The sequence below is a fragment of the Panthera tigris genome, chromosome X (assembly GCF_018350195.1).
Source record: "Panthera tigris isolate Pti1 chromosome X, P.tigris_Pti1_mat1.1, whole genome shotgun sequence".
Taxonomy (NCBI): Eukaryota; Metazoa; Chordata; class Mammalia; order Carnivora; family Felidae; genus Panthera; species Panthera tigris.
This window is the reverse complement of record NC_056677.1, coordinates 26796039-26823360: the sequence shown is the minus strand read 5'-3', so window position 1 is coordinate 26823360 and position 27322 is coordinate 26796039. Positions and strand designations below refer to the sequence as shown.

The 27322-nt window shown below is 42.2% G+C and overlaps 1 protein-coding gene across 2 annotated transcripts in view; it reads left to right on the top strand.

Annotated features, from left to right (window-relative positions):
- DMD (dystrophin) overlaps positions 1-27322 on the top strand; it is a 1614661-nt gene that overhangs the window by 1272340 nt on the left and 314999 nt on the right. For both annotated transcript variants that reach the window (XM_042974140.1, XM_042974135.1), the window contains 2 exons: positions 7550-7670; positions 8312-8580. In XM_042974140.1, the coding sequence (XP_042830074.1) occupies positions 7550-7670; positions 8312-8580 (390 nt within the window). The remainder of the gene's footprint in view (positions 1-7549; positions 7671-8311; positions 8581-27322) is intronic.

Below are 27322 nucleotides of genomic sequence, written 5' to 3'. Positions count from 1 at the left end.
CACTGGTGAGGTGTTTGAGACTCAGTACTCACTGTCTACGTGAGGAGTGTCACTGTGGTGACAGAATGTATTCCACTTTCTTTTCAGAAGTCAAAACAGTATGGGAGGCACATAGAAAAAGCAGAAACAATGTGAAAACTAGCCTGATAATATCGGGTGGCAAAACTAAAACACTGATCACTTTGTAGATATGGCTGTGTTAATGTCCTTGTCCTGTGCCCGTTCAGGAACCACTTGCTGTCTGTGTGGCACCATTAGATCGCTCCAAATTTTAGGGTCTGTCTAGTGTTCGCTCATCCCTTACCTAATGCTTCACACTGGACGAAAAGGCCCAACCAAGCAGCTCTAACTTCTGAATGTGTGAGCATGAACATCTCCTTCTAATGTGGGGCATGAACGTCTCCTTCAGGGAGGGAATCTCTAGGATTAAGAAGGCAGAGCAAAGAGGGCCTCCTCTTGAGGAAAATCCACTCAGCAGCTCAACGGTTACATTCAGCCTTGGATCTGGCACATAAGGAAAGGCCCAGAATAAGAGCTCTCCATTTTTCCCAATCGACAGCATTTAACGTTTTTGCTAATAATTCATGAGCCCAGGCTTTCACCCTCAAGCATGTTCTGCATCTAAATCAAACTGGCCTCCACATAACACACTCTGGTTTTCGAACTGGGTGTTCTGTTATGTGGTGAACAAAATTTATTATCCACTATGTGCCAAGCCATGGCTATAATTTTTATCATTAGGAATGGTGTCTAGAAGAGATCGTCTCAAATTGCCACCATGTAACAGGCTTATGGCCAATTAATGACCTAAACAACCTAAACACTTTGATTATGGAACATTCCAACTGGATGCGAGAACTCAGGTAAGGTGTGTAGCAAACCCCCCGCATTTTTACAAACGAGGACGCCGGGGCTCAGGGAGATCTTAGGCCTGGTTCTAGATCACCCAGCCCAGCTTCGGCCCATCCCAGACTTGAACATCCTTTTCACCACCACCTCCGCCTGCCTCGCAGGGTGATTCTGTCAAGTTCTGCTGACAAGTGTGAAAACGTACAGTCATTCCATGCGATTTCAGTCGGAGTAACACAAATATAGACTTGCCACCTCAGTGGGAATTTAGATAAAATTCAGCTCCATGGAAACCGCACATGGTTGAAAGAGATCTGTGTTTGGACAAGCGGGGGTTTTTGCTCACATCCATAGCGATAGGACCACCGTGTCTAGGCGAAAGCATTATCGCTTTTCTCTCAAAAATGTCAGTCCCTGTGCCCAGAGCTCTCATCCCGCCCCTCTCTTCCCTGAGGTCCTTCAAGCACGTCAGTGTCTCACACTCTTCATCCTCCTCTCTGCACGTGGTTCTAAGCTGCTTCTCTGCATGGTATTAATAGGTATTGGAGGTCAGATTCACCCTATTTGGTTTTTTGCCCTGTAAGGACGAGAGGCCGGGGGAAACAAAAATCAAATAATCAATGACTCGGTTCTTCTCTATTACTTTCAGGTGTTTTTTGTTTGTTTGTTTGTTTTTTTTAAATTTCTGACTTGCTTCATGGCCATTAGGATTTTGCGCTTATGTAGCTTCCAAATTATTGTAATTCAGGGATCTTTTCTTTTTTGCCGTCACTCACCTTCAGCCTGGCTTAAGAATTTCAGGATTTGGATTCTAAGTGACTAATGAACTGCTGGCCTTAGGCAAATCCCAACTTATCTGTACTTTGCTCTGCATTGGTAAAACATTCAGAGTATAAAAGTATCACCACAAACATATCTATTCAGCCAAACTATTGACTCCTTCAGGACAAAGATCATGTTCCTACATCTTCCCTCTCCTATACATAATGGATTCAAAATAAATATTTTTAATTAGCTAATTAGCCAGCCTACAGTCAGTCAGCCAGTTGGTCAGTATTTGTGATAGATAAATACTATCCCTCAGGGGCACCTGGCTGGCTCAGTTGGTAAAGCACGTGGCCCTTGATCTTGGGGTTGTGAGCTTCAGCCCCACAGTGGGTGTAGAGACTGCTTAAATAAATAAACATCAAAAGTCATAAATAAATGTTAACTATCAGATCATCTCACCTTAAAATAAATGGATTTACCTTGGCATGTCCCGCTTGTGTAGTGCATGCTTCATATAAATTATTCTGTGAAACTTAGGAGCTGAAGGAGAAAGGTCAATTTAATATGCCTATTTTTCTTCATTTGTAAGACGGAATGCTACTTTCTTTTCTCAGAGGTGTTCTAGGTCTTAGTAGTTGCTTCTGGTTCCTTCCATATCACTGTTTTAGGCCGTTGGGCCTGGCTATCTTTGGAAAGGTAAAAAGGAGGCTGTGAGGAAGAGGATGAGTTTTAAAGAAAATAATTTGATCTGTTCAAAGGATTCCGGAAGTAGATATCTTAACATCTGAATATTAACATCTAACTAACGTAAAGGTTATTCTGTATGTGTCGGGAGGAAGGGCTCTATATCTGATACCTTTCTCACATGGGCGCACGAAGGAACCACCTTGTCTGATTTAAAACATTAAACATAGCCTATGAGACAAAATCACTATAGCATAGGAGTGTATATTTCCCCAAACGTCGCTCAAATAGCGTCAAATAGCCTGTCAAATACCTTTGACAGGCAAGGCGGTTATCAAAGAGTTAAGTCCCCTGACATTGAATGTTCTTGTTTTTGTTTTAAAATGTTTCCATCTTCCTTCCTCTTAAAATGCGGTGAACTCTTATGCAGTTTATGGTAAGTCGATTAGATGTTGAAGAATTGATTTGTCATTATTGTAATGCAGACTCTTCCCGAGTTTCTGTCGTTGTTGTCTTTGTTTTTGCATTGGCTACATACGCCTATCTCTTTTAAACTCCACGCTATGAGGGCCCCTGATGCTTATTGCCTAGAACAGTGTCTCGTAAGTACAGGTGCTCAAAATCTTTTCAATGAACAAATGGAACAAGACCTTCCGTTATCCCCACGCTTCAAATGACAGATTCCTATTTATGGTTTTTTTCCGCATGGTGAGAAATATTACCATTTTCCTTGTCTTCTGATTTTCTCGAACCAACTGTTTCTTCCTTTTTTCTGGGGTTTTTAACCTTTCTTATATTTGGTCGAAATCTTCCCCAATTCTAACGATACAGCACATAACCTTCTCTTCCATCCACTTTCTTTTCTTGATTTCAGACAACGACTTCTAAAAGCAACGGACCGTCCTCTTACATTGTAATCTGACCTGTCCTCTTCCTATCTTCCTTTCCTCTTTCTCAGAAAAAAAATGTATACTGCACCGTTCTCATCGAATTTTTCTCATCTCTCATTACCCCTTCTTCTCCCGCTCACTCCTCAACTAAGCCGACTTCTGAGGCTACTGCCCTCCGCTGAAATTGCTCTCACCAAGTCCTACAAACACGTCTCAGTGCTGCCCTGGCTTTACATCTGAGGGCCGTGATTGGACGCTCTGTGTCACTTTCTTCCTCTCTCTTCGATAGTTCTACGCTTCTCATTTCCCCCACGCCTTCCACCTATTCGTCCCACTCCTTTTTGGCCTCTCGTGGGATCTATTTCCCCCGTCTGCCCGTACATTTTGTATATTCTCTAGAATATACTCTATTGCCTGAGCAATCTCGTGTACTCTGTCATTTTAATCCTCATCTCTATGCATAATCATAGGCACTCAATGGATGTTAGCTGAGAAAATGACTCCTAAATCTCCTTTTCTTCTCCCTGAACATCAGACTTTGATATTTCTGTCCTTCTGGAAGGAATGATACCTCTCCAAGCTGAGCGTATCACGAGACAGATTCCCCCCTCATACTCGTGTTGAGTTTTTAATATTCATCTTTATTAATTTTATCCCGAATGTGCATATGAAGTATCCTGGATCAGAGACTGATTTCTTTGAATTACCTAACAGGGAATATCATCACCGTCTCACCCCTTCTCACGGCCTTTACCCCAAGTCTTACTCCTGGTAAAGTAAGAGCCAGTGGTGAGAGCCACGGAAAATTTTCCCACATGACTGGCTACATATTCCCTAGGCCAGAGACAAGGAGAAAGGACTTTTCTATTATAAAGGGGAAGGAAGCCTCCTCCTTCATAAAGGATCCCCTTCTCCTCCCGATAGGGTCTCCTTGGAAACATAAAGGGCCTGAGTCCTAACTCTAACCTTTCTAAAAGCCAGATAGCCCTATGTAGCTTGGATTTTACAAACTGGAAATGTCACCGAGGTCTGGGCTTTTTTCCCAACCTGTAAAGACCTAAAGAGAGAGCCACCCCAGTCTTGCTGACAACTTGGAACTTAACCTGGGAACTTCCTCTGGGCTCTAACAGTTTGATCCTCTTGGATGAGAGAAATTGACTAGACGAATGACTGCAGATAAGTTCCCATGGGAAGGTTCTCGGAGCCAGAGCTTTTTATAGGTGTGCTGAGAAATGCAGGAGGCTTTATTTCCTCGAATGCGGTCTAATTGCACCCAGAATTCACTCATCTACCCAACCTAGAAGCTAGAAGTCTTCCTTGCTTCTTCCTCTCTCTTATCACTGGCATCTATTCAGTCACCAGATTCCCACACCTCTACCCTCTAACATTTCCCTACTCTATCCTTTTTTTTTTAGCGGGGGGTGGGGGGTGGGTTCCACTGCCCTGGATCAGATCCTCATAATCTTTCAGTAAATTCTTCCAGCTGCCTCCTAACTGGTCTAATTCCATTTCTGCCCTTCTCAAAGACATACTCTGTATTTATGTCAGGGACATCTATTTGAAACACACACATGCCCACACCACTCTCCTGCTTCAATCCTCTCAAAGCCCCCTGATCTCCTGGGGGCACCTGGGTAGCTCGGTCAGTTAAGTATCCGACTCTTTATTTCGGCTCACATCATGAGATTGAGCCCTATGTCGGGGTCCATGCTGGGCGTGGAGCCTGCTTGAGATTCTCTCTCTCCTTCTTCCACTGACCCTCCCCTGCTCGCTCTCTCACGCTCTCAAATAAAAAAAAGAAAAAGAAGAAGAAAGAAAGAAAGAAAGAAAGAAAGAAAGAAAGAAAGAAAGAAAGAAAGAAAGAAGAAAGAAAAAAGAAAGAGAACTGGCCTACTTGAGAAAACTTGAGATGTGGATAATATATGCCATACTGTATTATATCTTATGTCTTCACACATGTATTTTCGTTGGTTTTCTTCTCCCTCCTCTAATCTGCACTTCGCTGGCTAATGCACATTCATGCTTTAGAATTCTTCATGAATACTATCTTCTCTAGGGAGCCTTTCCCAATTTCCTTTCCCACACACTGCAAACCTCTAGCACTTGCCACACCGTTTTGAAATTATTTCTGTGTTTGACTCTTCTCCTGTATACGAGTTTCTAAATGGGAGGGGTTGTTTTGCATTCAACTTTGCATTTCTAATTTCTTATACAACTACTGACACACAGTAGTTCAACAAAGGGAGCCATTATTATTTTATAATTAGTAATGTCAAAGTTAATTGCCTCCTATCAAGTCCAAATGGAGAGACTAGAAAAAAATGATGATTTTTTTGAAGTTGAGAAAATTAAATGTATGAGAAAATATAAGAATACAAGAACTGTATACACATACACACGCGAGCACGTGCACACACACACACACACACACACACACAGATTTCAAATGAGATATTAGAGGGAGAATCAGCCTTACACGTAAGCAGAATAAATAACCCACCCACTCCATATTATAATACCTACTCTGTATTATTTCAAGCGGACAAAAATATCTCACTGTACCGAAACTACATCCCCATCCAAAGACTGAATCCTAATATTTCACTTCTAGAACTTTATTATTTCAATTCAAACACCTTGCCTCGGGGCGCTTGGGTGGCTTGGTCAGTTAAGCGTCTGACTCTTGATTTTGGCTCCGGTCATGATGTCACAGTCATGGGATCGAGTCCCACATCGGGCTCTGCACTAAGCATGGAGCCTTCTTAAGATTCTCTCTCCCTCTCTGTCTCTGCCCCTCTCCCCCAGTAGCAATCTGTCTCTCTCTTAAAATAAATAAACATTAAAAAAAACCAAGCACCTTGCCTCTTTCCACTTAACTGTTAAGTAACTATGGAAGACAAATCATTTTGCCAAGTGTCAAACTCGGGATTTCTTTTTTTAATTTTTTTTTAACATTTATTTATTTTTAAGAGACAGAGAGCAGGCAGGGGAGAGGCAGAGAGAGAGGGAGACACAGAATCCCAAGCAGGATCCAGGCTCTGAGCCATCAGCACAGAGCCCGACGCGGGGCTCAAACCCACAAACCGCGAGATCATGACCTGAGCCAAAGTCGGACGCTCAACCGACTGAGCCACCCAGGCGCCCCGTGGATTTTTTTTGAATGATGAGGATTTTATCTATACAAGTATCATATAATACAGTTCTGGAGCATTCCTACAACATAATATATCTGGAGTTCAAAGGAGATGCAGCTAATTTTTCTCTCAGTAACAGAACAGGGCTAAATTCAATAGGTAACATTGCTAAAACTAGGGCAGAATTGAGAAGGGATTTGAATAAATAAGCTCTATGTCGGGGCAATTATTATTACTGTTTACACTGATCTATTAACATTTATGTGGTACTTAATACTTTCATTAACATCTTCACTTCTAAGGTGGTAGAATCTGGTCCGTAGCTATCTTCGATGGTTTCCAAGTATCTGTCAATTTATTCTAGCCTCATACGCTGTCTCACCACTGTTGGCACTCAATTGCGTATGAAGTTTATTGTTTTTGCTCTGTTTCTAGTGTGTTGGTGTTCTCCCTCTTTTCATCCGGAAGCTTCCTGAAGACAGAAACTATGCATTTTGCTTTCCTTTTAATCCTCTGTATCAAAGAAGCTTACAGATTAGGGTTTAAAATTGATAACTAGCGTAGATGATCCCAAGAGACCTATTCTAGGCCTATTCTTTCATAGAAACTTATTCCCTCAATTCCTAAGTCCAGTATACCTCAAAGCATTTCTACCATTCTCAAAGAAGTCACATTAGATAATGGGTATTTTTCAAAAGGACTGAGTTTTTACTGTGAATACTTCACTTTATAAGTTGTCAGACATTTTGACAGAATTAACTGACGGTTATGGATTGAATTGGTTGTGTATTTCAGTACAACCTAGGTTCTTCCAAATAGCCCTTCAGGCCCCCTACTATGCTCTAGAATAACCATTCTTTCGGGTATACAGAAGTCTTCATTATCCCCGTGAGCATCTTGTAATATGTATCGTTCAACTTTGCCTTCAGATTTCAAGTTTGGCGCTCAGGTTGTACAAGTAAATCACTCTTATCTTAATGAAAAAGCATCAACGTATCTTGAAAGTTCCCCCATGCTCTCCAGAATAGTTTTATATACACAGTGGTTTCCTGATTAACAGAAAGACCCATACGGGCTCATTTATCATTTTGTGACAATCGGTTTATAAATACAGGAGATAGAAATTGACCTGGGAATTTCATAACCAAGTTCTGAACAACCAGGATTAATTTTGAGAAGAATGCCACAAGCCAAATAAGCATTTCTTTTCATCTCATTTCACAGGCCTTCAAGAGAGAATTGAAAACGAAAGAACCTGTAATCATGAGTACTCTTGAGACTGTACGAATATTTCTGACAGAGCAGCCTTTAGAAGGACTAGAGAAACTCTACCAGGAGCCCAGAGGTAATTGAATGTGGAACTGTAATAACATATTGATAGAAGGATCAGTGGTGACAGAGCGACCCATCCATTCTTGCTGCCAGGGTCTGGATGGCGCTCATATTTTCTAAGTTAAATAGAATCGATTCAAATTAAACATAGATGTTGGGAAAGAAAAAGGAACCCTAAACCACCATGCATAAATCTGGTTGCACATTCATAAATAAACATTAAGAGAGACTCGTTAGTGATCAGTTATTGAAACACTTAGAAAATAAGAAACAAAAGAGATTTGCTGCGAGAAGGGATCCTATCGTTATAAAGACTACAACCTAATTTTCCTTTTAAGAGCCTGGCTGAAGTAAATTAGAGCTTGTGGTGCGCATTCTAACATGTTTCTGTTCAATGGCTTGAATGGATCTTGGATGATCTGAATGATAGAAGGTAGAACAGAGGAGGACAGACCTGAGATGCGCAGACATTGTCGGAATTTATGCCTAGGTGCGAAAGAACCATTAATCAATGGGTTGCCCTCTTGTTGCACTGTACTTTCTTTCTTCCGGTATGACCTTTTCAACAATGTTTTTTTAAAAAAAACAAAAACAAAAACAAAAACAAAAACAAAAAGGACTGTGGCCTAAAACCTTGTCATGTTACCAATTTAGAGCTGCCTCCTGAGGAGAGAGCCCAGAATGTTACACGGCTCCTGCGAAAGCAGGCTGAGGAGGTCAACACCGAGTGGGAAAAACTGAACCTGCACTCTGCAGACTGGCAGAGAAAAATAGACGAGGCCCTCGAAAGACTCCAGGAACTTCAGGAAGCAACCGATGAGCTTGACCTCAAGCTGCGTCAGGCTGAGGTGATCAAGGGCTCCTGGCAGCCTGTGGGTGACCTCCTCATTGACTCTCTCCAAGATCACCTCGAAAAAGTCAAGGTACCTTCTGTTCCTTTGCTTCGGGGCCCTTTGAGAGACTTGAAAGGTTCCAATCTGAACTTGGGTGTGGTGCTTTCTTCTCCCAAAGTTTAAGAAAAAAATGTTTTAATGTTTATTTTTGAGAGAGACAGAGACAGAATGCGAGCAGGGTAGGGGCAGAGAGGGAGACACACACAGAATCCGGAGCAGGCTCCAGGCGCCGAGCTGTCAGCACAGAGCCCGGCGCGAGGCTTGAACTCACGAACTGTGAGATCATGACCTGAGCCGAAGTCGGACGTTCAACCGACTGAGCCACCCGGGCACCCTCTTCTCCCTAAGTTTAAAATAGGGCCCTCATGCATTAGAAATCCGTTGATCTTTCACAAATTCGAAATCATCTTGCATGTGGTATTTTCTCTAGGAGGAATTGGTGATCTGATCATCTCTGTCTCTGATAACGTGGAATGAAATATTTAAAAGTTACAGGGTGAAAAAATCCCCTTTATTTTGCTATTAGGGAATGAACTTAAGCGCTTGTACGAAAATGACCTGAGTTGCGTGCATGGGCGCGCATGCGTGTGTGTTCTTTGTGATACTTAGTGTCAGAGTAGGGACAAATAGAACACTTCATCAAGAGCCGGGAGTCTAGGCTTTGGCCTTTTTGCTAACAAAATTACATGACTTGGGTGAGTTATGGTACTGTGCATTGAGGCTGTTACTGCTGTCCTTCCCTTAGAAGGCAATGTATATAATACGTTATACATTAGTCCACCGCGGATATTGGGCAATATCATTATATATTTGGAATACTGCCCATGAGGCCGAAGTTAAATTCTCTTGTGGTACCAAGATGATAAATATATTTATTGAAAAGAAGATACATATTTAGGAATATCGTTATGAAAACCAACTTGAAAACATAACCAACTTGAAACATTTCATTTACTCATCCAGTGTCAAACCCAACAAAAGTCCTCCCAGGTTCGAATTCAAAAGAAGTGAAATTCTCACCTGCACTTGGCATGGTCACCAGCAGACTCATCTCGGCAGGTGTCGTCTCCTTTGGCTTTCATGACATTGTTTCATACGTTCTTCTTCTTCCTTTATTTCCCTCAGTTCTGAAACCCTGCCCACTCTTCAGATGTTCGTGTGCCCAAGTTTCTAACCTTAGCTCCGTTCCCTTTGTATTGTATAAATACTCCCGATTCGAAGTGGCATGACAGCGACAAATGTAGATTTCCGGTCTGGGTCTCTTGTCTGATCTCCTCACCCACATGTCGTTAGAATCAAAATGCAACCGTTCTGAAATCAAGTTCGTTCAGTCTCGTGTTTGACCATTCCCCTGCTGCGGTCCCCTCTTACCTGCCTTTTCCTCCGTGTTTCCTATTTCACTGAATGGATCTTAATCCAACAAGTTGCTCAGGCTTGAGACTTGAGTTTCTTCCTTAAGTCCTTCTCCGTTTTGACTGATTGCGCATGACGGCTCATTCTACCTCAGAATGTCTCTTTTCTGTTTTCTCTCCTCTTTTCAATCAGTGTCCTGTTCTGGCCCCTAGTGTGTGTTACTCAGATGATTGTATTGTACATCTATGGATCCCATTCGCTGTACCTGACGTATCATGAACACTGCGTTTCCCTTTTTTTAAGTTCATATTTAACTTCCGCTTAGTTAACACGCAGTGTAATAATAGTTTCTGGCGTACAGAACAGTCATTCAGCACTTGTGTGTAACACCCGGGGCTTCTCACGATGAGTGATAAAGAATTTTAAATATTTGGTGAACGAGTGAATGAATGAACGGTTTCTTTCCTGATATTTCTACCTTATCCACCCTCTTATGATTCCAGTCCCAACTCCTACCTGCCTGACAATGAAGCCCAATGAATGAAGAGGGCAGGCGGCCCTTTTCTTCCTAGCCCTGGTTTAGATTCCCAACTGTGACTCCCATCATCCTGGCCATTCCATTCACTCTGACCATACCACCCCTTTACCCAAATATGCCACCTTTCTTCACCACTCTCTGCCTTTGCAGATGCTCTTCTCTTGGCCTCGATTACCTCCACCTTATGTGCCTGGTGATCTTCTATTGAGCCCTCAATGCCCAGCTCAAATGGCGTCTGTCTTTGTAGTTTGTCCGGAGTGTCTCCCACCCCCAGCTCCTACCGAGCGGAAGAAATGGCCCTCAGTTCACTGCCTTCTTAGATCACCACACGTGCTTCAATTGTCACACTCAAATTTCCCACAGGCAATGAGCTTCCTAAGAGCAAGGGTCAGCAACATATAAAGGAATTTACTTCTGCTTCTTTATTTCTTTGCCCCACTCTTGGTTATGAGCCATTCTGCAATATGTAGTTATCGTAGGTCTTTGCCCTGGTGAAGCCGACAGTCTAATGGTGAACGGAATAGCTCTGCACGAAAACAGTGGGTGCAGATTTAAGAGAAGATTAAAAAGGAGGGCTCTATAACTTGGAAAATCTCTTCCCCCCTAACATTCTTTGACTCCATGTCTAATAATTAAAGCAATGGTTAACATCAACGGCTACTGGAAAATTAAAATAAAGTGTTGAGACGTATTACCTTGTATTTGTTCAGCCTTAAAACTAGTACTTTTATTAAAACGTACAGGCACGACGTTTAAAAAGAAATCAGCCCCCAAAATGACAAAGACGTTTAGGAGAATGTCCCAGAGGAACCACATTCGTTTATTAATTAAGTGGCCGAGTCTATAAGGGATTCACTTGTAGCCATATGTGCCGCACAGGAGCCTTTGTAGGGTACGGAGTATGGATGGAGAATGCACTCAACAGGATTCCATAGTGAAATATCACTAAAAGTAGAACAGCTCACAATCAGCCGATCCTCACTGAAGCCTGTCTGCATTTTTCCTTTCACTTCCCTTCTCCTACCTGTGCTCGATCCTCGGCCCCAGTTCATTTCCCACACCCTAACCAGGAAGACTCTCATTCTGATCCCGATAACAGCAAAACACCCATGCGCTAAATAGCCCTTTCTGAAAGAGCGTGAATATGCCAACACTTCAAAGAAATCGGTTTTCTCTGTGGCTTCTCAACAACACTGGGTTTGAAACTCTGAGGCTTTGGTGGTGGTAGTTTATAAGGAGTGAATTTTATTAACTAAAACTTACTTTGAAAAGAAGTAGAAGAGTCCTTAAAACCACTGTTCCCATTTTTCTACTCAGCAATTTAAGCCCTCGGAGACTCCACGCTGTAGGGGACTCCAAAGCGATAGCCAGGCATGTAGCCAGAGAACATTTTCTTTACCCACTTCAGCTCGTTTTCATCACCCCTAGTGACTCTATTGTAATACCCACCTCCATTCTGATCTTATTTGTTAAAGTTGTTGCACACGTAACTCTGCCATGTGTATTTCTGTGGGATTTAGCATTAAATCATTTCATTGGCCAATGTGGCTTTGGGATTTGGAGCGTGGATAGAACAGCAGCAACCTCAAAATCCTGGGACGCTCTGGAGGTTGCATTGTTGCTGGCTAATCATCTCCGGGACAGCGTGCGTGCGGTAAATCAAGAAGAAGGAACACAATGTCAATATTGACTGTCAGGCCCCCAAAGAAAATCTCGGCCTTCCGCGTGCAGCTTCCTTAGGAATAATCCCCAGAATAAAACCCAAAATGTAAAGGCCTCTTTATTTTTAAAATTCATGATTTATAGTGCTTAGCAAATATTTTAAGGACACAAACACGATTCCCCACTTAACTGGAAATAACACCAGCGTTTCTGTGTCTCTACAAATATTCTTGCTTTCCTTATCGCAATGGAGAGTAAGAATAACTCCTTGAATCACTAGGTGCTCTGCTTAGATCCGTGAATGGAACATATGCAGGTTTTCATAAAGTGGGATGACTTTGAAGCTCAAGTCTACGTATGATGTTTTTGTTCTTGAGAACAATTCCTGTGTGAAAATCTTTGGGAGTCGTTGGCTTTCCAAGTTTTCTTTTTGTTCTCATCGACCATGGTGTCTTTGTACCGAGCGGTACATCATTCTGGAGCCAGGAACATTTCATTGTCCCTAGTTTGCCCGTTGCCTCAAAGCACAGGTTTTCACACCATAACCATCATTAAACTCCCCCAGCCTGCCATTTGGGATTATTACAAATGCATCACCTCCACATAGGTACTTAGTATATAGTTTTTTATCCGAGTTTTAACTTACATCTCTTCCTGTGAATGGTCAAGGACAGGGGTTCGCTGAATTTTTCCTTGAAGTTCTTACGGTGACACGTTTTGATTAGAGCTTTCTGGAATTAGAATTGAGAACAAGGTAATAATATGGATAGTAGACCAGGGACTCTCACGAAGCCATCATGCCCTTCTGGCTTCTTTCTGCTCAACATGTGCATCTACAAATTTAAGAAGGTAACTGGCACACACATCGCTGCGGGCCTACCCTCCTGAGTCTCTGTGGTTTGGTTGATCTGAGAAATCTGCGAAAGGAATGCTAGCTCAGAATTTGACACGGAGAAAAGCGGAAGCTCTCAGCCGTGTTCACGCGACCCTCTCTTCCCTTAGTGTTTTCTCATCTTAACTCTGGTTTCTAATGTTTTATTATTGTTTTATTCATTTTGTTTTATTGTCTTTTATACGAGCCAGCTTTGAGTCCTTTCTTGTATGTGAGTTTTATAGAGGAAGCTAATGACCCAGTCAGATGGAAAGCTTGTCATCCATTCGGTGGGAGGTAGGCAAGGTTAGACAGAACCATCACCAACAGGGCAGCCCCGAGAATGAACTCTGCATAAACAAATGATGTCTCCATATTGAATGAGGTGCACTGCCTGTAGTAGGAAAAGGAAAGTTTACTAATGTTCTGTTAATGGTTGTAAACAGCAAATGAACTGCTCTGTGGAGGCTTTTGTTGTTATTTTTATACACGTGCTGTGTCAAGTAAGCCTTTCAGAAGAATATACAAGCAAGAAAGATGCAATCCTTTATAAATCTGGGTTGACTATGGAACTAGCACCTGTCACACGAAGCAACTTGGGTTTTATCTCATGTGTAAAGCATGCATTTGTGATGTTTAAAAGCCTATCACTTGCCCTCTAATATCTTGGAATACTTCCGGAAGAAGGCATATTCCAGTAAAGTCTCACTTACATACTGTAAAAGTGCAGTGTTTATTTTTTTGAAATAGAACGGCCATTGTTGGCTTCAAGAGAGCTTAGGAACTAAAGTAGGAATGAGTCATCTTAAAAATCCTGACCAAATTATTTGTTCAGTGTACGATAAATTGTAAGTTAGCGTTCCGGGACAGCTCATTACTTAGTTCTCATGGATTTGCTCTCATTTCTTGCTTTGTTTATAAAGCTAAGAGCAAATTACTTAGGACAGCGATGTCGAATCACGTTTCTTACCCAAGGCGTCTGATTTTAGTGAGCGCTGTGTGTGTTTTAAAAGCCTCTACCTCGACTTAGGCAAATAGAACCTTCGTTTACCATGCTATTCCCATCCTGCCTTTGAAACTTCTGAAAAGCCAGTGCAGAGTAATTGTTTCAGACATCTGCTTAGCATACTTTGAAGTGCATATAAGTTCTTTTTCGGTTTCATTTGAACCCCAGCTGTCTTCACCCAAGTCTATAATCAATCTGAATTAAGTTGTCCTACTTCTCCTAATAAGTCTCTTATTAAGTTCTGCATCAGCCTCTTAGGGAGCTTTAAAAGCTAATTCATGTAGAATTGCCATTTTCTTCTAATTCATTTGTCAGCTCTCTAGATTCCAAGGCAAACAATTGCAAAGACTATTAATTTGGCTCTTCATAAACAACTTATGTGAGTGTGGAATACGCTGGAACTGACCAAACGGTTTAAAACAGTGGGTGGGAGGAAACGAGTTGATGACATTCAACACGCTTTCTTTTTGACTCTTTCGAGATGCCGTCTACGTTCAAAGCATAAAGGCCTTTATGTAATAAGAGCAACATCCTTCTGCTTTTACTTTCATAAATAAGATAATTACTGAGTGAACTTTGCTTCAAGACAGGGAAAGGCTTTAGAACAGTTGGAAAAGGAACACGCTCTTTTTATTATTGAACTTATTTTAATTGGGACTTCTTTGTATGCCTTTGATGGGCCGTGACAAAAGAAGGAGCTAGAATCGGTTACCATTGTCATGGCGTTACATCAGAGCCATACAGCTCCTCTTCTGGTCATGGGACATTTAGGACAACATGGATAATCAGAATGTTCAGCCACCGGGTTCATCTGACATTATTCTGCTAAGGAAATACTTAATTAGATAATAACAATGTCTCCAAAGAATGTCATCCTTCCTACTATACGAAAACAACCATATCAAAGCCTGATCCTTTACTATGCCAGTCCTGTTCACTGAGGATTGTGGTGGCTGGTAGTAATTATAAATACTATTCCCCAAGAGTCTTAGATAATACAAAGACTCTTCCAAATAAAAGCTTAAGTAATATACTGTCAGCATCGATGGATCTAAAAACTCAGTCATTCACTCATTCCTGACATGGTCAAAACGTATACCCAGAGAAGTCTGATCTCATTATGGAGTGTGAATATTTAATTTATTTCATGAATCAAATTGTATTAGGAATCCTATTCATGGCAGCTTAGTCTTGCTCAACAGATTGTTACATAGCTCCAAGCTGGGGGAGCAAGAATTTGTGCCAGCTTGTGCATATGTGTGCAGGTGCCCCATTAACTGGAAACAGTTGGGAAATGTGCGTGTTACTTAACTGAAATTCCATATTTCCTTAGAAAATGGAAGCACGCAGCCAATGTGTATTTCTGTTCTCCTTTGGAATTTACCGACGTCGTCACAGGTTTCAGGTTCACAACTGTGTTACTCTCCTACCATAAGCACAACAAGGAATGGCTTAAGAACAAATCACCCAAGGAGTGGGCCCCTGCTGTGTTCCTGTGACGCTCAGCAATTACAAGTTTCAGAACTCCACGGTTAACACTGGCACCAATATTAGGCCTTACACAACATTACGTTAAGTAAGTTACACAATGGCATCGAATAACTGTTCTTGGTAAACCAGTTGTCTGCGTATCATGGGAGCAGATGTGCTCACGATACTAATGTGACCCTCTCCTTTTAAGAGGGTTGACTTTTTCATGATGGGAAGAGGAAATTTTTTCCTGGTATGATTTTTTTTAGACCAAAATAACATTTTTCGGTGATATTTTACACAGTGCTTCTCAAACCCTTCCACATGGCTTCTCTTAATAGCCAAGGAGTTGAAGCTTGCTCTCTTCCCTTCCCACATGCTTAACCTCCTTTTACCACAAGCATGAAATATCTTGGATGTTTCTTATTTTATTGTTTACATCTGTCGATTCCATGATCTTCTCCACAATGCATTTGTTATGTTTAAAATTTTTTTTTAATATTTATTTATTTTGGACAGAGAGAGAGAGAGACAGAGCATGGGCAGGGGAGGGGCAGAGAGGGAGACACAGAATCGGAAGCAGGCTCCAGGCTCTGAGCTGTCAGCACAGAGCCCGACTCAGGGCTCGAACTCACAGACCGCGAGATCATGACCTGAGCCGAAGTCGGACGCTCAACCGACTGAGCCACCCAGTCGCCCCTGCATTTGTTGTGTTTTAATACGAGAGTGTTTTTCTCCCAAACCTTAAGTGAAATCTGCCAGTACATTTACCCATGGGCACGAAAGTGTACTTTGAGAAGCACGATATGAAAACCTGCCCGATTTGTGCAGGCTTCCTCTTTTTCCATAAGCTTCTTTCTCTTCTGTACACATACACACAGAGTAGATCCCTGCCATTTCAGATTTATCTGTCGCAGTTTTATCTGATCACTGTGACCCACAGGGTCCATGACTTAGAGGTCTTTGTAATTTTGAACACGTACTCTTCGAGGTTTCTGTGCAGCAGTCAATTAACTAATGACTTAACTTGTGTTAGAGGTCACGTTCCCTGGAAACAGACCCTGAGAGCAGGGGTCTGGGTGCACGTTGATTTATCGACAGTCTGCTTTCAGGAGAAGCCTGTATGGGAGTCAGGGAAGCATAAGAAGGGAGAAGAAGGGCCAAGCCAGTATACCATCGCAGGCAAATCTAGCCGTGTGTCCTCTTCCCTACACAGAGGACTCTGGAGTATATACCGTACAACAGAGTTGTCCATTCATACCCCAGATAATGGCTGGGTGTGACCAGTAACATGCCAATAAATGTGGATTAGTTAGCTCTGGGGCGGAGTGAACACCGATTTGTGGCCTTGTCCAATTCTGGCTGTGTAGATACTCCCACCCCGGGAAGACTCGGGCTACCAACATGATCTCGCGGAATGCAGAATTGGGAAGAGAAGCACACAGTGGGCTCTTGGGCTCCGCTCCATCACACCCCTGGCTGTGGCTCACCCCCGGAGACATCAGTTACCTCCCGGGCCAGGAGTACCTGTTAACTCCTGGACTAGGGGCCTCCCATCAGCAGAGGTCACCTTCCCGAAGATGAGAGGCAGCCATGAGACATCAGTAGCCAACAGTCACAGCAGCTGGGGGACAGATGCCCAGGCCAGGAAAAGAGTCTCCTGCAACCGGCAAGCGAACCTAGTAATCCACTCAGCTGCCATATCTCAACATGGCCGTTTTAATGTTGTTTTGTTCTTGCACGTGCAGTCATTCTTTAGAAGTGGAGAAGATTGTGTTTCTTGCTGGAAAATTCACCCTCGCTCTGACCCACCCCCTACGTACTTTTTGGGATGGACCGTGAACGGGTAGAGCTAATGAACGGGTCTGAGAAAGTGATGCTCATTAGTAAGGAAATGGCTTTATAAGAGACTTGGGCTTCATAGTTATACAGCTTACAGGTGTCTGAATTGATCAGATATTTGCAAATTTGGGGATTCAAGCTATCCAGACATGGTCATTGAGAACGTCAGGAATTTTCCGTGGCAGTGGTTCTCACCTTAGTGTGCCTCGGGATCACCCGGAGGGCTTGTGGAAGCCCAGGTTGGTGAACACCTCGCCCAGAGCTTCTGATCCAGACCGGCTGGAGCAGGGCTGAGAATCTACGTTTCTAACCACTGCCCTCGATGCTGTTGGTGCAGGGACCCTTGGAGAACCACCATTCCATTGTGCAGCTGCAGTTTATGTATAGAAATACGTATTTGCAATTGTTTATTGCAATTGTTTATAGCAATTGTTTATTGCTAATAATTCATCGATCTGTCAGTAATTCTCCCATAAATATATCATTTATTGCTTCACTTATATTTATCAACATCCACAGCATCTCATTGAAAAGTGAACGCAAGCCAAAAAATAAATAAGTAAGTAAATAAGTAAAATTAAATAAAATAAATAAAAATTAAAAAAATAAAAGTGAATGCCAGCCCATGGCCTTCTGTGTGAGTGACCGATAGCTTCGGTAGGGAGCGTAGTTTCCCTCCGAAACCTGGAAATGAAAGATGACGCGCTCTCCCTGAGTCTCTCTCGTGGAAGCCATTCACAGTTACTTAGTCCAGTTTTCCTCTTACTATTTTACTGGTCCTCCCATAGTTTAGGGGTTGCTTCAGATGACTTTAAGCTTCACATGCCTTCTCGCTATTGCTACTTTAAAATTGAGGCGTTTAGTCACATAATCGTTCGCCTCGTCTACACGCTATCACGTTTACGAATAACAATTAAATTTTCTTAATAACAACAATTAAATCTCAAACTTCTCCTCAGAATTTCCTGCTGAGCACACTGTTTATAAGCAAGTACTTCATAGAGTTTCTGGAATCGAAGACATTCAGAATCTTTGAGACTCTTCCACTTTTTTAAATTTTCTTTTGTGAGAGAGAGAGAGAGAGAGAGAGAATCCCAAGCAGGCTCCACGCTCAGCTCAGAGCCTGACATGGGACTTGATCCCATGACGCTGAGATCATGACCTGAGCTGAAATCAAGAGTTGGGCGCTAAACCAACTGAGCCACCCAGGTGCCCCGAGACTATTCAGCTTTTTAAAGTTAAAGCCTCCTTGGTGGATATGAATACTGGGTAGCTTATCCAGGAGTTCCTGCATTTTATAGCTTGTCACCCCACTGAGGATCTGCGTTCAGGGGCGGAGAGCGTACGTGTGGAGAGATGGAAACAGATGTGAGGCGACGTCGGGAGGAAGTAGGAAGTAGGTCTGAACTGCAGTGAGTGGGGAAGGGGGATTTTTTTTCCTCGAAGTCAGTGCCAAATCAGTCTATTAAATGCCTGTGAAAAAAATTCAGTGTTGTGGTATGGGATGAGTGGTATATGTAAGGACAATCGTGGAGTAAATATAATAGAAACAAATGTGTTTAAGTATGCTTTAGTGTTAACCAAGAAACATTCCAAACAAACTTTCCCTTTTATTCTGGATTCCTGGCCGGGTGTGGGGGAGGGGGTTACATGAAAAGTAATTTGATTAATGTTCAATGTAAAATTGAAATAACTGTGTATAAACCCACTCAAATCAAGTATACATTAAATAATTGAGTTAACCGAATTAGGCAGAGTAAGGGCACATTGATTTTCAATATTTTTAAAAATTGGTCCACATATCATTGTTATGTTTTTGTTTATAAACTTCAATATTTATTAGGTTTCTACAGTGTGTTCAGTCCTAAAATGTCAAATTCTCTTAGCCAGAGTGAGGCTGGAAAATCTAACACTAAGATAGATTTCTATTTCCTTTTAAAGAATTGATTTTTATGGTGAATGTTTTTCCCTCATGCAGCTAAGAGCCTGCTGGTTCTGTTTCAAAGCACACATGCTTTTAGAAGCCTTGTTCCCTGGGATTCCACATTCTTATGGACTCAGTGGGCTCATTTAGAACTTTTTCCTATCAAATATTCAAACCCTATTATTATGATCTTCACATGGCATTAAACAAGTTAGCGAGGAGAATAAAGTCGATTTATCAGCCATATATGCCAAAGTATAGCAATTATCTAAGTAGAAACTAAAGCGAAGGAGGAAAGGAAGCAGTATATATTGGTTGGTTTTTGAGAACAGGTGACAGACCACAACTGAGTTTCAGCTGATTTACTTCTCTTCCTACCTGAAAACATTTTAACCCAGTTTGGAATCTGTACATTGTTGTGAACTTACATCCTATCAGGTCTTATGAAGTCATTCTCGTTGAACTGCCCCGTGGTTTAAGGCTTTTGTCTGTCCCAAGCACAAGTAGGCCAGTGCATCAGCATTCCACCTATTCAGTTGGCTGTCGGCCTCAACATACTTCTAGCAGGGACAGGGCTAACGCCAGAGAATGGTTCATTGTTCCCCACCCACACAGGCCGCGTACTAGAATCGTGAGAAGAGTTGTCCAATATAATAGTGACTTTTGTGCATCCGATAAAGCATAAAGTTAAAAGAAATGTAAGGTAAACAAGCGAGCGTAAGTTCTATTGATCTCTTGGCTCACCCAGGGAATAAAATATTACCTTTGGAACCGCCCTGCCATTTTGTCATACAGGTTGAAAAAAGACATTTTCAAGATTGTCTCAGTGTTAAAATTGCCTGGGGGTTGGGGTTGAGTGTCAGATGCAAGATGGGTCTTAATGAAATCTGACCCACTTTGACCTTCCAAAAAAAATGTTGAGCGCTTAGTGAAAAGATTTTTTTTTCAGATTTTAAACCCTTTTTTCAACTGAAATAGGACTCTCCTTTAAATAATCGATACAACATCACTCACCCAGATTTTTGAGGATGCTAAGTCATACTCCTTTTTTGAAAAAGAAAAAAAAAATCTATTACTATTAAAGTGTGATGTCTCTGTTACCTGAATACTGATCACTTTTTTTAAAGCTAGGTTTGGCCAATGACTTTGACTTTTTTTGAAATAACATTTAAGCGCGTTCATCAGACAGCTTGACATTCAGACACATTTGTATAAGAGGTAATTTATTCATCATCCACATGCACTTAAGTGGACATTATCATGATAGCAGTTGTCATAACAGAACAGCACAGGATATGAATTTAGATCTTACTCTAAGGTGTGATCAGAAAAATCAGAGGAATATCTTGAAAGTGAAAGTCCTTGGGGTGGGTGGGTGACGGGCATTGAGAAGGGCACCTGTTGGGATGAGCACTGGGTGTTGTATGGAAACCAATCTGACAACAAATTTTATATTAAAAAATATATATATAAATATAAATATAAAATCCACCAAAAAAAAAAAAAGAAAGTGAAAGTTCTCAATAATATAGTGAAAAGCCGAGTCAACTCCTGGTTCCACTTAAGAGGCTAGATCTTTCCCACATATGCATATATATTGACATAAAATAATAGCCCCTGATATATCTGGAGGGGCAACGTAGTGTGCAAATAAATACATAATAAGACTTTCTTTTCAGCCTAGGGATATAATGAAGAGGAACCACTCTAAAAAACCTTACCAATCTAATTTTTAAACGTGCTCTTGCATAGATTTTAATGAAGAAAATCCATTTTATATTCATTTCATTTGACTCGAAGTAGTCAGATATCTTGATCTTTTGTTGTCCCACTTGTTGGAACAAAAGGTGTCTTGGAAAGACTAAAACCATTTATAAAATTCAGGAGCTACAATAATCGGAAAAGAAACGTAGATGCTGAAGGGCATTTTACAATCCTTTTTAGCCCTCTTCCATTTAATTATTTTTATCTCAGCTCTTAGAAAATTTATATTCCTCTCTTGTTCGGTTCTGTTGTAGTATTTCTAAGTTGATAACAATATATTGAATGGAAAATCAATTCCGCAAAAACTCATTTTGTTTCACCAGTGAGTGCCTTCGAACAAAAATAAGTGTGCCGAGTGTCAAGCCAACTAGGTGTAGCATATGGAACAGGCAACCTCGCAACCCTACATTCCTCTGTTAATTATTATTCATACATGCGGACGTAACCTAATTTGTTTTCAACAGACAAAAAGGAATCTCTTGGCAACTACTCCATACGATACGGTACCATACTTTGTCCTGCGTTTGCTTGGTCAAAAATGTGACGTTTTATAGCGACGGACCCACTTTGGCTTGGAATTTATTTCCCTGTATAATAACAATCATCGTTTACATGCAAGTATAACCGTTAGAGTTAGGTCGCACGGCCATAGGAACTCGATCTGTTTTCTGCACTGCCGTCTCCCCAGTGCTTGGAACATTCCCTGGCACAAATAGGTGCTCAGCGATATTTTCTGGAGGGAATGAATAAACAAACGTGCACCAAAACCCAGGACAGAATGCTCTCCCTCAGACACGTTAGACCTTTACAAATTATTTTACAGTCGACTTGCTCCCATCTGTCAACCATTCCGACTCGGGCCATTGTTACTTCTTGCCCAAATCTACAGATATTCATTTGCACTCTTCTTTCCGAAAGGACCACAGGCTTACACCCGTCTACTTGAGATGTTCTACGTGAACCTGCCACACCCAGAAGAACGCGCCCTTTCTGTTACTCCCCAGCTTGTCTACTCAGGGAGGTGCTCCTGACCTGCCTCAGCCTGCTCTGCGCTTTGCAAGCCCCGTTGACGCACCTTCTCACAGCACCATTACGCTGTCTTTTCCGTAACCCACTGAGTTGCCTCTCTCTTGGTACTGAATGTCAGCCTGTGGAGAGTTGCGTTTTCCCAGGGCATAGTACATGTGTACACAGCACGTACATACATAGTGCATAGTGGATACAAAATAAGTGTTTCCCAGTGAGTAGCGAACAAATCTAGGGTTGCCGGGCACGTGCCCATTCCCCTTGGCAGAAACCTTCGTTATCTGCCACACCAAGGCCATCACAACCTTGCTGCGTTCCACCTTAGTGAGGGCTATTTGCCCTTCCCCAAACACGTGACGCTTTCCTGCTTCCTACCCTTTGGTTCAAGCGCTGAACGCGTATCTTTTCTCGTCTCGCCGCGCCTCCGCTCCCTTTATCACTTTTATGTCTGGTTCAGGGAGACCTCACAAAGCTACATGACGGAGGAGCGAGGAAAGACAGGATCCCGCACCCCCTCTCCCCACATCGTGGTATTAGAAGTCGGCTCCAGGGTTGCAGCTACGCGAGAAAGGATCTAAGTCTGTGGCTCTCGGGGATGCACTTACGACCCTCTGCTTCGCAGCCTCTCCCCGAACTAGACCAAACAGGACCTTGTGTGACTCTGTGCTCCCCACCTTGCCTGAGCAGTGCTTAACTGGTTGTAGGTGGAGTGAAAGAAGGAGAAGTAGCCTCGACCTCCTCGTTCACCTTCGCCACAGTCCTGCGCTGCCCACGTTCCTGTCCCCCTTTCACGCAAGAGGAAACGCACGGGAAATATTTTCATTGAGCTTTGTCTACAGTAGAAAACCCCAAACATGAGAGAGAGAGAGAGAGAGAGAGAGAGAGAGAGAGAGAGGGAGAGAGAGAAAGAGACAGGCCATCCCTAATCTCAACCCCAGCGGATTTCAGCCCCCTCTGTCCCCTCGGGCCGGCCAGTGTACAACTCCACCTGGAAAGACGTATTCTCCCCAAATCGATTACTTCCCCCTTCTTTCCCACTTGTTCTATCTTGACGACAATTCTCTGGTTGGCACCCAAAACTGCAATGTTAACGTTCTCGCTCAGAGGCTTAGAGGTACGTCAGAAATGAGCACGTGCTCCAACGTCAAATAAAGCAAAGCAATAGATCTAAAGAACTCAGTTATGGAAACTGAAGGAAATAACAGGCTTCTTTTATCTAGGAAATCGGTGTCAGAGTTTTAGAGGCAACTGTGTTCATGAAGCAATTTGAGGAGAGCTGCGAACCTGAAATATTAGTAATTAATGCCAAAAGGCCTAATTCTCTCATTTATTCTTTAATGAAAAGGTATCGAGGGATTATCATCTAGTGGGTCCAGGCCTACCCTGGTGACAAAAAGAATAGAAAATTGCCTTCATGAAGATCAGGGTCTCGGGACAGGCCAGACGATGAACTGATAAATAGGCAAGTACGTATGCACTTTGCAATTGTGATCTGGGCTAAGAGGGAAGGGTGCTGAGAGGGAGAAAAATAGGGGGAGCTTCTTGAAACGGGGCAGACAGGATGGGCTCGCTTTCACAGTCACGTTGAGTGAGACCTAAGGTTCACGAACGAAAGCCAGCGAGGCCGAGAGTACAAATGTAAAACTCCAGGCTGAGGGAACCACACAGGCGAAGGGTCTAAGTCAAGAATAAGTTTGGTGAGTCGTAGGAATGCAGCGTCTTCCAAGTTCTTGTTAAAAATGCCAGCTTCACAGAAGCACCTGGGTGGCTCCGTCGGTTAAGTGCCCGACTCCTGGTTTCCGCTCAGGTCATGATCTCACGGTTCGTGAGTTCCAGCCCCACGTCTGGCTCTGTGATGACAGTGCAGAGCCTGCTTGGGATTCTCTCTCTCCCTCTCTCTCTCTTCTTGCCCCTCCCCTGCTCATGCTCTCTCTGCCTCTCCCAAATAAATAAATACACTAAAAAAAAAAAATACCAACTTCTTAAGTCCACCCTAGACCTACTGAATGGAAAACACTGGAGATGGGACCCTGCAGGCTCTGTGTTAGCAAGCCGTCCGCATGATTACGGCGCACGCTCTTACTTGAGAACCCCTGCCTTACGGGGATGTTTGACCCACGTAGGGAAAGGTGAGAGCAAGACAGGGGCCGTGGCAGCAGAAAATATGGGCACAGACCGTGAACGCTGTAGGCCAGCGGATACGTTTGCAAGTCCAAAAAACCTATCAACTGTAAACCTTAAGCTGTCTAAAATAACTCCTGAATTTGAATATCAATGTCCTTGTGCTTGATATTTTTAATGGCTTATGGATTATTACTTATTTTTAAGTAAGTAAACAGATTTCATTAACTGACATTTTGCTTGATGTTTTGTCACATATAATTAAGATTTCTCAGAAGGAAAATATTGGCATTCCTTCCCTTTCCTTAGCAGCCTAAAAACATGGCCTGCTTGAATGATTTATTTATACTCATTACAGGCCTTTTTATTTTAATTGTGCATATTTTGCAGTTAACCTCTGCAGAATACTCGTGAACTACCTTCTTATTTGTCTTCACTGTGCCATTCAAAAGCGATGGAAAACATGAAATCTTTTTGGTCTTTGGTTTTGGGGTTCGTTTGCTTCTTTTTTCTGTGAAGAGAAAATAATCAGCAGTCACGGTTAGGATTATAGAAACAAGTTTCCAAGGAAATTAAAGTCACTAAGGTCTGTACGGCTTGTTCTTGTAAGTAAAAGCCTCTCCTTCGTGATCAATTCTGTCTTCTTCCTCCTGTCTAATTTATATCTGTGAAGGCGAAATGCACAACACGCATAAGAAAGAAGATAGATACTATTAGTGTGGGAACGCTGTAATTCAGCTGTTACTTCCAGAACATTGAGGTGGTGAGCTTCCGCGTGAAGCCAGGTCCTGAAAGATGACGAATCCTAATGGATGCAAATGAGAAAGTGTTAAAAAAGAACTTCCGCCTTTGTGTTTGGGTGTTGCGTCCTGGCTCCATAAATAGAAGAGAAACTAGAAATCATTTTTCATAAAAACATGAGGATTCTTGATGGGAGAAACACAGCAGTTAATTGCTATTCTTTTAGTGCCACAAATTTCAAGCGTGGTGACTCTGAGGGGAAACCATAGCTGAAATGTAATTACTGATAATTGTTTGGGAAATAAAAGCACCCGATTTCTTCATGCCTACACACTGCATATTGCTTTCCTAAAATCTAGTGGGTTGATTTTGTTAACTTAACCACCTCCAAGTTATCCCGATGATGCTACATCTAGGTCATTAGTTCTGAGTCTGTTTCATTATTTCTTGTCCTTATTCTGTTTGCTGGTCAAAAGCGATCATGCCCAAGTGTGAAAATGTACAAAATTGCCCTGAAAACTGAATGCAAGGAAGACAGTGAAAAGAAAAGGCATAATACTTTGCCTTCAGGGTACTAATGATAAAAACTGATGCTGAAATGGAATGCAGTCGCATCTCTATTAAAAAAGAGCATGTGTTTCAATGGCATAATTTATTGTCAAGAATGTCTACCAGAGGCAAAAGGGATAGGAAAGGCAGGCGGATGTACTCAGTCTGCAGACTACCCCCTGTCTTAGCTCCACACAAGCCCTCAGCATTTAGCAGAAATCAAGGAGTTAATATTACAAAAAGGGTCTCCGTTTTGTTGGAGATCTATGGGATAGCCTCATAATGTTAGAAATGAGAATTCACATAAGAATCCTCTTGCAAAAAAAAAAAAAAAAGTATCTGACATCTGAAATCCAAGGGTAAAGGACATGAGCCTAAGGCAGTCGGTGTCTGAGGCCAGTGCTGCCCCTCCGTCCTGGGCACCACACCAGACATTCAACCAACCGACATAAAGAGCCAAGAATTAGGTTACCAATGGAAGTCTCCAAGCCCGATGCCGTTTATGAAAGGCTTGCCTACATTTCGTCTTATGTTTCTTTGTTGTTAGTCCAATGACATTTGGCTAGCTCATGTCCCCAAGGTATTTTAGAAGCTTCAGTAGGCCTCAGATCCTCTGAGCAAAGCAGGATATGGTCCTAGACTCTCTTGGCCCCAATGGCGGGTACTCACTCCCGTCAGGATAATGTACCCATCCAGAATTGCAAAAGTTACCAAACACAGCTGGGCTGTACCTGCCCCCAAATCTTGAGTAACTGGTTTCTATGAGGCCTTCCCTGAGCCACATGTAGGAGTTCCAGTAACAGTACTCCAGACCTGTATTTGCCGGACATGATTTCCATTTCCTCCCCCTCGCCTTCTCACTACTAATCCAGTGTGAAAAATCCTGGGCCTTTTCCTAATGCCTCCTTTTTTTTAGACTGCTTTCCGGGGGTTTGAGTTCTCAAACATTTGTTCTATAAGGTTGTATCATACAGAGAAATGCAGTTAGTCACTACTTGATTTCTTAAAAATATTTTAGTGTTTCTTTTTGCGAAGGAGAGAGTCAGAGTGTGAGCAGGGGATATGTATACGTATATACATATACGTATCGATACGTATAGATATGTAGCTATACATATAGATACATATACGTATACACGTGTGTGTGTGTATCCCCCTCATATATATATATATACATATATATACATATACATACATACATATATATATACACATATATATGCACATACATACACATACATATATACATATACACATGTGTACATATATACATATATACACATACATACACATACATATATACACATACATACACATATATACATACATATACATATATGTACATACATATACATATGTATGTATATATATATATATATCACACAATTTATACATACACTCCTGGATGGCATTGCTAATCCATGCATCCCAGAGTCTCCTCCTCTTCTTGCCTGCTGGGGCCTTTCTTGGATTATCCTGGCCCTGCACCGCTGACTCCCCCTGCTTTCTCTCCATCTACAAGCCTCATCTTGCTTCACCTCCCTCCTAATCCCGTTTAGATTCCATGATACGTTTTTCAGTCGCATTCCAGCTAAAATTTAAACTCCCTCGCCCCTGACAAAGAGGCACCTGACATGACCCCAAACCTGGATCAATTGTTTTCTCCATGCTTGCAAGGAGCACTGTTGGAGAAAGAGAAAATGGGGCAGACGAGTTCAAGATTTCAAGAAAATGTTGGTCCTCGGCCTCACATGGGCCCTCAGCACTGTCTCGCAACCTCACTAGTTGCTGAGGTCTGCTTCTCTCATGGTCTCTGCCACAACTAATTCAAATGTTCCCACTCACCCTGAATTCGCGTTTTCATTCGATGAGTATTTGTTGAGCCCTGACTTTATGGCAGTTCTG